The sequence below is a fragment of the Mastomys coucha genome, unplaced genomic scaffold (genome assembly GCF_008632895.1).
Source record: "Mastomys coucha isolate ucsf_1 unplaced genomic scaffold, UCSF_Mcou_1 pScaffold7, whole genome shotgun sequence".
NCBI lineage: Eukaryota > Metazoa > Chordata > Mammalia > Rodentia > Muridae > Mastomys > Mastomys coucha.
This window is the reverse complement of record NW_022196913.1, coordinates 42,832,600-42,847,328: the sequence shown is the minus strand read 5'-3', so window position 1 is coordinate 42,847,328 and position 14,729 is coordinate 42,832,600. Positions and strand designations below refer to the sequence as shown.

The following is a 14,729-nucleotide window of genomic DNA, read 5'->3' as shown; positions in this document are numbered from 1 at the left end:
TTTTGGAGGGGAAACTGGGAAAGGAGAAATCATATGATATGTAAATAAAGAAAATATCTAATAAAAAATGTAAAATGAAAAAAAAACATATCAAAGCTGATGTTGGTTGCTTGGCTCTTCCGGCATCTCTCAGTGCTTACCTGTTCTAGGTTGACCCTGGTTGGCACACTCCTTCCCTTACCTGGAAATTTCCAGCCCAGGTACTGGACTAGACTCCCCCTTCCCCATCCTTTGTTCCTATATAGCTCAGCCATTTTGGCTACATCAATCTCTTGGTCTGTGGCTCCTCTCTGGCTCTCCTCTTCACTTGGTCCAGCTCAGTCAGGCCATGTTCACTCTGGACTATTCCAGATGTGTCTGCCTCTGGCTGTGCTTTCCCTCTTCTCTATAGTAAACCTCCCCCCCACCCCATACCTAGAAGCAGTCACACCCTCCTTTTATTTCTTTTTACCATCCATCTGGTGCTGAAGCCCACAAGTGCCACACACGAGCTCCCATCCGAGGGAGCTCTGAACCAAGCTGCTGAGCTGACTCCTAAGGTATGGATGGATCATTTGTTTCTGCTGGCTTCTGCCACCTACCAAATTTGATTCTAAATTCTAGAGTTTGATTCTTAAGCTGTTTCTCCCCTCCCCCTGCTACTTTCCTGGTCCACAAGTTTGTCTCCAGGCTCTCAGAGCCTGCAATGCCCTCCCAAGATGCCCAGCTGGGCATTCTCAGCTCTGCTACAGCTATCTGGGTAGCTCTCTCTGCCCATGTGGGCATGGGCACATCTTTACAGACACTATACATCTTTTCTCCCAAAGCTCTCAGATCCCTCCTCAAGATTCCTCTTCCTCCTCAGAGCTGCCTGCTCTAGCTCTTCCTTAAGCCCTCCTCGTAGGTCCCTTCCTCCCAGAGAGCCCATTCTTTTGTCTCTCAGATCCCTCCTACAGTCCCACAGCTACCTACACACTCTTCCTCAGTTCCCTCTTGAAGATAATAGAAATTCCCTAGGGCGGAATTTCTCTGGGACAGACCAGGGTGTGCCCAAGTGACAGACAGTGGTGCTTTCACAGCTAACGCAACCTTTCCCCAGGGCTAGCTCCTGTTTCTTATCATCTTGGCGGGCATGCTTGCCACAGCCCTCCACACAGATCCATGTATCCAGAAGAAACTAAGGTCAGTCTGGAAGCACTGGAACCTCCTAGAAAGTCAGTAGTTTTCCAAGGCCAGTTAGATTTGGTTTCTGAAACCAAAGGAGATACTGGGTATGCTGTATGTAATCCCAGGACTCAAAAGGCGGAGGCTGAAGGACTGAGGCTAGCTTGAGCTACATGGCAACCTGCTTTTGAATTCAGTATCTTTGGATTCAAGGATGTGGGGTCCCGTGGGCATTCTTCACCTTCCACGATTATGTTTGCATCTGCCTTCTAATCGCTGTAGACATTATCAGTGGCTTAAGTGGCACCCTGGGTCCTGTCCCCTCCACCTCTCATATTCTGTTCTCATTGAGTAGTGTGCTAAACAGACTCACCCACCTGCTCAACACAATCATCCTGATTGGTTTCCCGTTTCTACAGATTTGAATTAAATGCTTACTACTTACTCCTCCGCCTTGCTGTGCTCCAACAGCTGCTGGGGAAGTTTGTCTTTATTGCTAGGAGGCTCCATGAACATTCATGGAGATTTTTTTTCCCTATAAATCACTCTGAACTCATTTTAGAAAATAATAATAACACAGACATACAGAAAAAAAAGCAATCTGCCATTCCCTCTATCCAAATGGTAGTGTCTCTATATGCTTATCCAAGACAAACAGGCATGTATATTAAATACATAAATATATACCTTGCAGTCACCTGACTTACAATCTCTTGTAAGTGCTATTCTATAATTTTAATGTGTATATTAATTTAGCCACTCACACGTCATCAAAACTGGGGACCAAATGATAACAGGAAACAGTTGACCCCAGTAAATCAGAGTTGACTGGTTATCAAAGATGCTTACTAAGTACTGTTGACTGGCTTGCTCAAGATGAGATGAGAATTTGAAAATTCAACTTAATAGCAAAACATCCTGCCAATGAAACACTACCCTTTAGAACACCAGCTCTTCCCGTTCACCCCTGGCCTCCAGACCACACTCCAGAGACACTTGAGGTCCCATGAGGGGAGAGAGTGAGATGCAGGAGTGGCCCCACCCTTCAGCTTCCTCCAACCTCCATACCTGTGCTGATGCTCCTGCAAGACTTGGTAAATGCTGATAAGAAAGGTTTGGTTTTTAAAACTCCCCACCACACAGTCCTTGTAGACACGGAACTCAGCAGCCGTCACCGCCTCACCCTCGGGAATCTGGGATAAGTTGAACTTGAACTCCTTGTGGTGTCGCTGGCGTGGGGAGAACTCCTTGTCGTACTCCACTATGGGATTAAATGAGAGAGAGTGATAACTATTGTTACTCGACCAGGTGCCAAGGGCTCATCTCAAGACCGCTCCCCAGATTTACTTCACAGATTACCAGTTACCAGCGGGTGGCTTAGGGAGACCAAGCAGCTGAATCTGGCAGGTAGAGACTGGAACCCTCCCTTCTGCCCCAGTGAAGCCAAATGTTTGCACTGCATTCCGTTTAGATACTGTAGTTTCAGCAGTTGGCTGAACATGATCGGCATGAGATCAAGTTGCTTAAAGACTCTTGGCTTCGGCTTTCCTCATCAGAGGAAAAAAAAAGGGACTGTGCAGAAAAATCTGAGAATGAATGGAATATGGAAGAAGAACTCGCCACCTGCTAAACCTTCCTAAGAGTTACTGGTCACTAAAACAATATAGGTAACTCTGGCTGCAATCAGTTGCCCACCAGAACCAGATGGGGAAGCTTGATTGGTGAACATGCCACATGTTCTACCTACAGAGCATAGAGAATCAAGAGGAAACCAAGATAAAAGAAAACAAATAATCAAAAACATGTGATAAGGGTTTTGTAACAATATTAACCAACCAGACCCCTTAGAGCTCCCAGAGACTAAACCACCAACCAAAAAGTACATATGGAAGGACCCATGGCTCCAGTTGCATACGTAGCAGAGGATGGCCTTATCTGGCATTAGTGGGAGGGGAGGCCCTTGGTCCTGTGAAGGCTTGATGCTCCAGCATAGAAGAATGCTAGGGTGGTGAGGCTGGAGTGGGTAGATGGGTGGGGGAGCTCCCTCATAGAAGCAGAGGGGAAGTGGGATAGGAGGGGGTTTTCGGAGGGGAAACGGGGAAGGGGAATAACATTTGAAATGTAAATAAATAAAATAACTAATAAAAATATTATTTAAAAAATGTGATGTCTGTCAAGTTACCTTCTAAATATTTATGCTTATTCCCATAGGTCAGTGCTACCGTCTGCTATGGAAGAGAAACTTCTATTTATAGCAGAAAGTGGGACCTACAGAGACTCATGTCTACTCCTAATCTAGTGATAAGTGACTACTGAATGCCCAAGATACGTGAGACATCTGTGACCATCGCCACCTCCAAGACTCAGGGAGCACGGGAGAAGACAGGACATAAGAGCCCAAGATGGGGTGGAATGTCGTAGAACACTGTCTCTTGGGCATGGCACACCATTGTACTGTGATAGCTAAGATCCACACAAGATTTGACTCATGAACATCCTGTCATGGAAGGAGAAGAGACTTTTACACACACACACACACACACACACACACACTACCCAAAGGATCTATAGACACTTACCAGTTAGAGGGTAGAAAGGAGACACCCTCTTCTGTGGTGAGGTACCTATGCTCCTATAAACAACCTGTCACTCATACATCATCAAGAAACCCTGATGACAGTCAAAAGACATGGATGTAGGGACAGCTGGAAAGAGGAAGGAAAGTAGTGGGAGCAAGAGCGGACAAAAAGATAATGAGGGAATAACATGACCAGAATATATGAAAGGTCATCATGAAACCCATCATTATGTATAATTAACATATGCTAATGACTTCCTCACCCTTCTAGCCTTCTCCTCCCCATTGGCTTTTCCCTCCCCAGTTTTGTTTATGTGACACCATCTGTAGCTGACATGAAAAGGGGCACCCGGCGCTGAACTTGGGAGCCATAGCATGAGTGGAGGACAGACCATGCCTTGCCGTCTGCCCTGCCTTGAAATTCCAGGGGCCTCCACACTTTGCTTGTTGTCCTGTGGAAATATTTGTAGAACATTAAATTTATTTGAGACTTCCATACGCATCTCTGATGCATCCTTACTTTCACCTCCCTCCCTCATTCCCCCTCACTATGTGAATATGCACGAGTCCCTTTTCCACACTCATGTCTTTTTATTTTGTGACCGTGGGTTTGGAACTACCTGTTGGAATCTGGCATCAACTTTTGTTGAGGAGACAGGCTAGTGAAGTCTCACAGAAGATGGTCCCCTCCCAATGGGAGCAAGGGCTGAAGTCTGTAGGGACTGGTTCTGTGTGCTAGGAAGCGGCTGGAATGATTTTAAATTTGACAGCAGAACCCAAACAGGATAAAAGGAATGAATGAAAAAAAATCAACAGCAGTGTTATTTGCTATAAATGGCTTACATTAAAAAAAAAAAAAATTGAAGGATGGACCATATACACATGTACCTTCATACATACATAGGCACATATGAACACATACACACATACAGACAAACCACACACACACACACACACACACACACACACACACACACACACAGAGTACCTGGATCTAGTTCTCCTCCTGTGGATGAATGTATAAAGGCAATGAAGCATATAAACACCTAAATGACTTTCTGCAATCTACAACACACAGACCCTGAGATTCCACCTCACACCAATCAGAATGGCTAAGGTAAAAAAGTCAAGTGACAGCAGATGCTGGAGGGATATGGAGAAAGAAGAACACTCCTCCATTGCTGGTGGCATTGCAAGCTGGTAAGACCACTTTGGAAAACAATCTGGCAGTTCTTCAGAAAGTTGGAAATAGTTCTACCTAAAAACCCAGCTATACCACTCCTGGGCATATAGCCCAAAAAAATGCCCCAACATGTAAGAAGGACACATGATCCACTATGTTCATAGCAGCCTTATTTATAATAGCCAGAAGCTGGAAACAACCCAGACGTCCCTCAACAGAAGAATGGATACAGAAAATGTGGTACACAATGGAGTACTACTCAGCTATTCAAAAACAATGACTTCATGAAATTTGCAGGCAAATGGATGGAACTAGAAAATATCATCCTGAGTGAGCTAACTCAATCACAAAAAACAGACATGGTATGCAGCCAAAAGCTTAGAATACTCACGATACAACTCACAGACCATATATAAGTTAACAAGAAGGAAGAGCAAAGTGTGTATGCTTGAATCCTACTTAGAAGGGGGAATAAAATAATCACAGGGGAGGTGGAGGGAGGGACCTGAGAGGGAGAGAGGAAGGGGAGGGAATATGGGAGGGCAGGATCAGATATTGGAAGGGACAAGTGAGAAGTCCAGAGGGTCAGGAAAATGAATAGAAATATGCAGCAGTAGGGGGTGGGGAGCTGGGGAAGCCACTAGATAGTCCCAGATGCACCTGGAGGGCATAGTGCTAAGCACCACAAACCAGGCACAGAAAGACAAAGCCAGGTGATCTCATTCAGAGGCAGCATCTATGAAAGTCAAACTCCTAGAAGCAGAGAGTAGAACGGTAGTTTCCTGGGGTCAGGGGAAAGAGCTCCTGGGAAGGGATTTGGAGAAAGCCAACGAGAGGATCCAAAAGTTCAATTCTGTATGATGAATGTGATTTCCAGACCTGATGAGTAGCACAGTGACCAGCAAGCAGATTGCACTGCCTTGACAGAAGACCTGCTGAGCATGTGATGTGTGTACGTGTGTGTGTGTGTGTGTGTGGGGGGTGTCCTCTGCCCCAGTGGGCAGAGAGGAGATCTGTGGCACTCCATCAGCACAGGCCCCTTTTATCAGTTATGTTTTTAAAAAGTCAGAAAAGAATAAGAGTATATGTCATTTTTTTTTTCTGCATGCAGGCAGAGGCAAAAGAAATTTTACTTGCTGGTTATTATTTGGGGGGAGTTGGCTTTCAACTGTCTATATTCATTCCCGGGTGAGAGAAATGGTATCAAACCCTAGACACTTAGTTCACAGCCATTGCAAACGGCAGAGGCTTTACTTCTGCCTAAACCCCACATTCTTTTCTGACTAGAGGCGGGGGGCTGGGGGGGGTGACATGGTTGGGGTGGGGCCTGTTTGTTTTGTTGTTTCTTTGAGATCAGTCTAGCCATGTAGCCCAGGCTAGCCTAGCATTTGCAATAATGCTAATGCTTCTGACTTCTGAATGCTGGGGTCACAAGTAGGCACCACCGTGCCCAACCCTTTTTGTTTGTTTGACGAAGTTCATTTGTATTTTTAGTTATATGTGTACATGTGCATCTATACAGGGGTATATATACTTGGGTAAAGGTGCCGTCAGAATTAAGAAGAGAACGTTGGATCCTCTAGAGCTTAAGTTATAGGCTTCTGTGAGCTGCCCAACATGTGGCTAGGAACCCAAGCTTCTTAGTTCTCTTAATGATAATTCCCAAGAAGTTTCAGGAACAAATTCATCTCTTGTAGAACAGCTTTTGTAAAGGTTTGTGGGAAGAAAACTAAAGCCAAACGATTTGCCACCTCTAACTTCCCATTTCCTTCTGTGTGTTGTTTTCTATCATCTCCCAAGAGAAGCTTTGGAGAATTGGTATCTTAACACAAAACAACAAACACACAAAACTATCCCAATAACTCTCAGGAAGAACAGAAGTGCTCAATGGTACCCCCTCACACAAAGAGAACTTAGGTGACCTGTGTCTGCAAGGTTTTTAATAAAGATTTGTTTTTCAAAATTACCATATAGTTATATGACCAACCCTCTAGATTTGAGCTGTTTCCTTTCTCAGTTCAAAAACTTTTAAAATTTTTATTTTTTTGCCTGCATGTGTGTATGTGCGCCATGCGCATGCCTGGTGTCCTCAGAGGTCAGAAGAGGGCATGACCTTCCCTGAAACTATGGCACAGACATATATGCAGACAAAACACCCATATGCATGAAAATAGTTAATGTTTTTAATCAAATAAAATAATATTCTGGTGGGAAGATTTGGAAATGACATTGACTATCTCTAAGAGACCAGGAAGAGCTCCAGATGGTTGTGAGTCACCGTGAGAGTATTGGAAGTCATACCTAGATCATCTGCAAGAGCAGCATGTGGGCTTAATAGGTAGGTCCCTGGCCCCTTTTTTTTTTCAGGGAAAAGTTTTGGCTTCTGTTAGAGTCAAATAAGGTCTGGGCAGAAAGCAGATGGTGGCATGTCCTCACAGCGGCGACAGGTCTGCTAATCAGTGCTGGAGAATGAAAAGCAAGATTGTTGAGGAGAAGTTCACTCAAGGCCGGCCACACAGAAGGTAGATCAGCTTTCCCTAAAACTGATCTGCCTTCTGAAGGTGATACGTTATCACTACTGGTTAAAATGGATCGAATCTGATTTCTCAAACAGATTTTCTTTTTTTAAAAAAGTCACATGTCCTTTTTATAGTTAGGATACTTAATTTTAATATAGCTAAATGAAAATGGGGTTTAAAACATTCTTTAGAGAGCATTGTAAGGATTCTTCAAAGAATTTCTTATATCTCTTACTATGAATAGAAAAAAAATATGTACATAAAATGAAATACGTGAAAGTAAGATATTTCAGCTGCAAGAAGTAGAGGCACAGACATGGTTTTCAATAAATGGGAAGTGTGGTAACCAGTCCTTGTAGAGTACCATCACTCCCAGCAAGCCATCCCCAGCTAAATGTGTAACCTGCTTTTGACTGTGGATGGCAGACCTTGTGAAATGAAAGCACTTCTCATGCTATAATAAACTCCAAGCTTTGCTCCCCATATGCCTATAGGGGAAAGACAGTTACCATGAAAGGAGTATCATGTACTGAAGTCTGCTGCTAAGAGGAAAACCAGACATGGGCAGAGTGCATGGAAGAAGAGAGGGGAGGAGGTGATGGGGAGGGGAAGGGAAGGAAGACGACTGTCCAACCGCCCCACACTTGTTCAACCATCAGTTTTGAGGTTTTTAAAAAAGATTTATTTAATTATTCCCAGAACTTGGGAGGCAGAGGCAGGTGGATCTCTGAATTCAAGGCCAACATGGTCTACAAAGCAAATTCTAGGAGAGCCAGGACTACACACAGAAACCTTGTCTCAAAAATGTATGTGTGTATACACACACACACACACACACACACACATTTATTTATTTACTTATTTATTTAGAGAGTATATTAATGTATATGCAAAATGTTCATGTAGTGCCAGAGGGGCCCAGAAGAGGGCGTCATATTTCCTGGAACGGAAGTTACAGGTGGCTTTGACCTGAGTCCTTTGCAAAGAGTAACAAGTGCTCTCTTAATTGCTGAGTCATCTCTCCAGCTAAAGTTTTTGTTTGTTTTGTTTTTTGAAACACATTTTCATGCAGCCCAAGCTGGCCTTGAATTCACCATGTAGACTAGGCTAGTCTTGAATCATTAATCCTGTCTCCACCAGAACTGGGGTTATAGGCATGTAACCATGGCCAGTTGAGGAAGCCATCTTGGCCATCCAGTCCACTGGGGCTTTGGATAAGTCCAGCCACAGCCACAAACTGACACAAGAAACTTTGAGGAAGAACCATCTTGCTGAAGACAGTCATTACAATGAACTTAAAAACCACAGGGCATTGTTGGTTTTGGCCACTCCATTTTTAGAAATTTGTACTACGGTGTCAGGAAACTAACTCAAGAAAAGGAAGATAGAAAGAGGCCAAGAGAGGAGGACGGATGGAAGGAAATCTGATCCTACTAGGGAGTGGGTGATGGCCTTAATCCTTAAGGTTGGAGGCTGTCCAACATGAGGAGGCAATGTCCAGGAGTAAGGAAGTATCCTGATAGAGGCAGGTGGTACAGATCTACAACCAGAGGTCTACAGGATCAAAAATTCAAGAACAGCATGGAGAGAGATGACTCAGTTGACAGAGGGCAAGCAGGAGGACTTAGTCCATCACCCACATGTTAAGGGTATATCTATATAATCCCAGCCCTTGGGAGAATAGAATGGGACACGGAGTCTAGAGGGTTCCTGGAGCTTTTAGGCCAGCCTGTTTAGCCAAATAGATGAGTCCCAGGTTCAGTGGGAGCCCCTGCCTCAAAAAATGAGGTGGGAAACAATGGGGTGGATACCTAAGGCTGATCTCTGATCTCCATACACATGCACATGTATGTATACCCCCACATGCGTGCATATATGTACACACACAATGTGAACTAAATGCTTAGCTTGAAAAAGGAACAAAAAGAAAAGAAAAAAAATGGTAAAGGATCTGGCAAATTCTCACAGACATAAAAAGATAAAGATCCTAGAAATAAGAAAGCCATTACTTTATTACAATGTGAATTACAACCCCTTGCCTTCTGGGGACAGTTTCCCTTCTAAGACAACACTGAACATTCTTTTCTTTTATCCTCTTCAGAGGAGATTCACATTCTCTATAACCCCGAGGGCCATTGACTATTGCCTGCATTTTTTAGCCAACCTCTCCCCCTTCCAAGGCGTCTGATCGTCTCCCGTTCCTTAGTGTGAGCTGTCCTGCCTTCTCTCTTTCTCCCAGGATATGCAGCCATCACTGCTGACATTTGCTGGGAGCTCCCTATTTCTCTGATTCCATTGTGCATAGAGTGTCTTTACATAAGCTGGCTCACGGGGTCATATGACATGGATACACTTAGTCAGGTTACTGCCTCCGTGTGCATATAACAATAGTACAGTTTGAGTGTTCTTCATGCTCCCCTTGGGCTCATGTGTTTTAAAGACATGCTCTCCAGCTGACCACACTGTTTTGGATTAAGAGGTGGAGTCTCGCTGGAGGAAGCGGACCCCTGTGGTTGGACTTTTACGTTTCTTAGCCTTGTCCGACTTCCTGTTTAATTTTTTTGCTTCCTAACTGCGCATGTCATGTCCCCAGTTGCTTCTGGTTCCAACTGCCATGGGCCTATCTTGTATTCCTGCCACCATGATTTCCCTGCCATGAAGGACTGTATTTTTCCTCAATCCTTGAGCCAAAATAAACCCTTCCTTAGGTTGTGGCATGAAATCTCAGCTTACCTTTGTTTTTCTTGTGTGATGTTGACAGAATGCTCAAGTTACAGCATCAGTTGAGAAGGGATAACATTTCCTAAGATCAGGTGAGAGACCATTCAGCATAGCCAAGGGCATTATGCAAATATGCACAGTAAATGCTGAGACAGTCCGGGACAGTGATTTGAGAATTCAGCCTCGTGAGTTCTGAACAGACCCGGCTGAGTCCTCTAGATAGTGCCAATTAATTAGCTTTGTCTTTCAGAACGACGTATCCTGCACTTGTGAAATCACATTCTCCTCTAGTAAAACAGCGCTGCCTCTCCAAGGCAATAATTCCTAGAATTTTTCCTTCAAGGACCAGTTCAAACTTTTCTTTTTAACCGGTAATAACCTTATACGAGGTCACCTACTTTCTGTTTGTCCTTTGTAAGGTCAGTGGAAACAAAACAACGATCTGCGTTCTTTCAGCGCTCTCCCCACCTCTACAGCAGCGTATTTGTTTTAACACTAAGTAAAACAGAAAGGACACTAGTGGAAAGCAGAATCCTGCCCTTTCAGTGGAAGCAATTTGGCTTGCAAAACGCACCCTTCTCTCTCTGTTTGCCTCAGATTCTACCTGTTTAGATTTCAGACTGGCCCTGGATCTTGGGCCACGATATAGGGTCCATCATCACCCTCAGGACAGAGATGACAGGTTTAAGGATGATGATGCAGCTTGTAGAGGCAGGGAAAGGAAGAACCAACCTATTCCTAAATGTGAGCAGCATGACTATACCCCTGCCTGGTCCATCCCCACGTCTGCCCTAAGTATGTCATATCATGAACAGCATGTCTACCACAACTTGCCTCTTAGTAGAAACAAACACTTCTACTATACATGTGTAAACCACTGCCATTTATAGCTTTCACTTTTCCCTTTTTCCAGTCAAGTTTCTTTTTTTTTTTTCTCTTAGAGGCTGGGCAGAAACTGAGCAGACACTAGGGAATGAAGAACAGGCATGTCCACAGTGAGTGTGCAGTGGTACCTGCAGATGCCCAGCTGCTTGTCAAATTGGGGAACAGGCTGCAGGTCCTGCAGGTGGGCATTCTGAGGGTGCTATTGATTAGTCTCATCTCTCCTTCCTCACCCTTACCTCAGATGGGTCTATTAAAAACATGGCACTTCCTTACAAGAGTTGGTGAATGATGTTGACCAGTCCACCTCTCTTCTCCACCCTTACCGTGAACAGATCTGTTAAAAACAGGGCTGGCACAAGGGCTGGCATAGATGTGGAGAAAATGAGCTTTTATTTGTTACTGGTTAGAATGTAAGACGGTATGGCAGCTATGAAGAATGCTGTATGGCAATCAACATGTTCATTGTGAACTTACCACAGAACCAGCCATTCTCGCTGTGGATATGTTACAGCCATGGCATAGAAGTGCTGTTTCTAACAGTCCAAAGCCAGGAGCCAGGCAAGTGTCTGCCAATGTACAAAACACAATAGGCAACCACAATAAAATATTCTCCAGCCTTAAAGGGGGAAGAATGTTCTCACATGTGCTATAGTATAGATGAATCTTGAGGCATTGTGCTAAGTGAAATAAGCCAGACACTAATGGGTACACGGTGTACAGTTACATTTATATGATCTCTTAGGTCAAAGTCAGAAACAGAAGGAGAATGCTGTTGCCAGAAGCTGAGCAAAGGGAAACGGGGGATTCATGGTTAATGAATAGAGTTCTAGTTTGGAAGATGAAAATGTCCTGGGGATGATGATGGAGTAACATGAATATATTTGATTCCATAGAACTGCATACCCAAAAGCTTTTAAACTATGGAGCCGGAGAGATGGCTCAGTAGTTAAAAGTGTTTCCTGCTCTTACAGAGAACCTGGTTCTGGTTCCTGGCACCACAAAGCAGTTCATAACCACCTGTTAATTCCAGTTCCCAGGGAACTGATGCTGTCCTCTGCAGATACCAACCACACATAGGTTGTACATAACATACATGCAGGCAAACACTTAAACACATAAAAAAAATTTAAAAAGATACATATTTTAAAATGGTGAATTTAAGGCTATGTATATTTTTACCACAATAAAAATAACCTACTAAATATAGACACTGTATCTATCGCAGGATCATACCCAGCTAAATTAAAACCTTTTTACTCTCTCCTAGGATAACTAATCCATCAAGTTTTCTCAAGTTTTTCAAAAAACAATCCTTCTATATTTGGCTTAATGGAATTAGGGTCCCAGTTGAGTTCTTCCTTTTCAACGGGTTGTTTTATCTCACGTCATTTTTTAAAGCTAGTTACCCAGATGTAAGAAGAACTCCATTAGCCTAGGTTTAAGAAGAAGAGAAAAAAGAGCTAAGAACATGAATAGCAATGTGAGAAGCACAGCCTTTCAAATCATGGAGAAGATGACTCTCACTTTCAATGCTGTGTTGGGGGCTAAGTCAGACCTATGACTGGGGACTGAGAGACATGCCACACATTTAACGTATAGCGTAGGCTAGCCTCAAGCTCAAGCTAGTGACACCTCTGCTTCTGTTCACTGAGTACCGGGGTCACCAGTGTAGCCCACCACACCCACGTTCACTTGGAATGTGTGCAGTTGTGTGCATGAGAGGCCTGGTGACGCCTCTTACAGTATGCTCCTGGGTTCTGCCAGGGTAGAACCCTCTCTTCTTAAGAACTCACCTACTTCTCAGAGCTCTGGCAGATCATGTGTAGACTATTTCACTGTAGAAGTTTTTGAGGGAAGGTTTGTGTGTACATGCCTGATTTTGTGTGTGTGTGTGTGTGTGTGTGTGTGTGTGTGTGTGTGTGTAGGTGCCAATGTGCATGTACAGGAAGGCCAGATGACAATTTTAGGTGTCATGCCTCAGAAGCTGACTGCCTACTTTGGGTTGGTTTTTGGTTTTGTGTTGTTTGTTTTTTGAGCTAGGGTATTTCAATAAGACATGGTATTCATAGATAAACTTAGTGTTAAAAAAAAAGTGGGAGGATTTTAAGTTTTCATTTTAGGTGATTACTTGACTTGGGGCTTGAGGTTACAAAATTAGTAGAGGGGTCCCTTCAGCCAGCGTTGACCCAGTAAAGACATCTTACTGGTAAAGTGTCACACTGGCCAGGCTATACCTATTACAATATCACAGTACCTATACTATTTACTTAGGGGTGTGTGTATGCAATTCTACAACAGCGACCATATGCACAGAATCACATGTCTACCACCAACACACAGGTATATATATCTCTACTGCCACAAAAGACCTTCCTTGGGCTATCCTTCTGTTCTAATGTATTGTTAAGACTAGTTTAGTATATATGCATGAAAGAGAGAGAATGAGTATGTGTGTGTATGTGAGAGAGAGAGAAAGAGAGAGAGAGAGTGTGTGAGAGAGGGCACACATGGCTTTGAACATTTAGTATGTACATACTGTCACAAATAGTGAAGGCACCCCAAGTCATTTGTTATTTCCATCATTACTGTTATAGTTATTTTGAGATAGGATATGATGTAGCCCAGGTTGGCCTCAAAGATATAAAATACCAGAGGATTACCTTGAATTTCTGCCAGAGCTCTGAGAAGTAGGTGAGTTCTGTCTTTTCCTCCTAAGTGTTAGGACCATAGGTGTGCACTACTGTACCCAGTTTGTGCACTGCTAGGAGTGGGACGCAGAGCCTCCTGCACACAGGCAAGCACACTAGTGAGTGAGCTATACATACCACACCGCCAAGTCTCTAATCACTAAAAAATCATTTTAAGACCACTCAAAGTAAATAAATTTTATATATAAATAAATTACTCTAAGTAAATAAATGAGTTTTTTTTTAAAAAAAAAACCCTGAGTAAATAAATTTTGCAGCTCTCAAGTTTTTCTATCTTCACACCCAAATATAGATACTAATATCATTTTAGGTTGGGAACATGATTCAACTCTTGCGTCTCAGTAGGAAATAGGTAGATCTTAGCTCCCACTAAGGAACACATTTGGCATTTAACAAATGTGCATCAGGAAATCTCAGGGTACCATTAATATCAAATAACTACACTTTTTGCCTACTTACAAGGACTAGATAAAGCAACCAGGACACATTTAGGAAAACTCAATGTGTGCAGTATGCATTTTTTTTACAAGTGATTAAAAAAAAAAATCACATGTTGGGTCAAAACAGCTAGAACAGCCTAAGAAGAAAAGCAGACACTCTCCCACACCTCCCCCTCCACAGCAGAGTGATAGTGGACAGCGTGTCCTTAGGGAAACGGGGCGGAGGCTGAGCCTGGACTCACGGCATCACATGAGCAATTTCTCTTTTCCGACCTGGTTTGTGCAGAGACTCCTCCCAGCTTTGGTTCTCACTAAGTTTGCTTCCACTGTGCTTTTCCCTTAGCTCCCTTGGTCTACACAGCGACTTATACATCTGCAGATCCTAGTTTCCTATTGCTTCTCGAATATTCTATTATCTTAGCATCATGCTTGGGCTTCATTTTCTCTACTGTCTCCTTCAAGATTGACAGCTGGATGAATGATGGAGGTTCTAACATTCCTCATCTCTTGGCTGCTCTGTGTCCTTTCTGTTTTCCACTGTTTTTTTTTTTT

The 14,729-nt window shown here is 43.4% G+C and overlaps 1 protein-coding gene across 1 annotated transcript in view; it reads right to left on the bottom strand.

Moving 5' to 3' along the window:
- The window catches only part of Bmp6 (bone morphogenetic protein 6), a 157,812-nt gene that overhangs the window by 29,163 nt on the left and 113,920 nt on the right, over positions 1–14,729 (bottom strand). Inside the window, exon 2 of the mRNA XM_031359693.1 lies at positions 2,212–2,404. Coding sequence (XP_031215553.1) covers positions 2,212–2,404 — 193 coding nt within the window. The remainder of the gene's footprint in view (positions 1–2,211; positions 2,405–14,729) is intronic.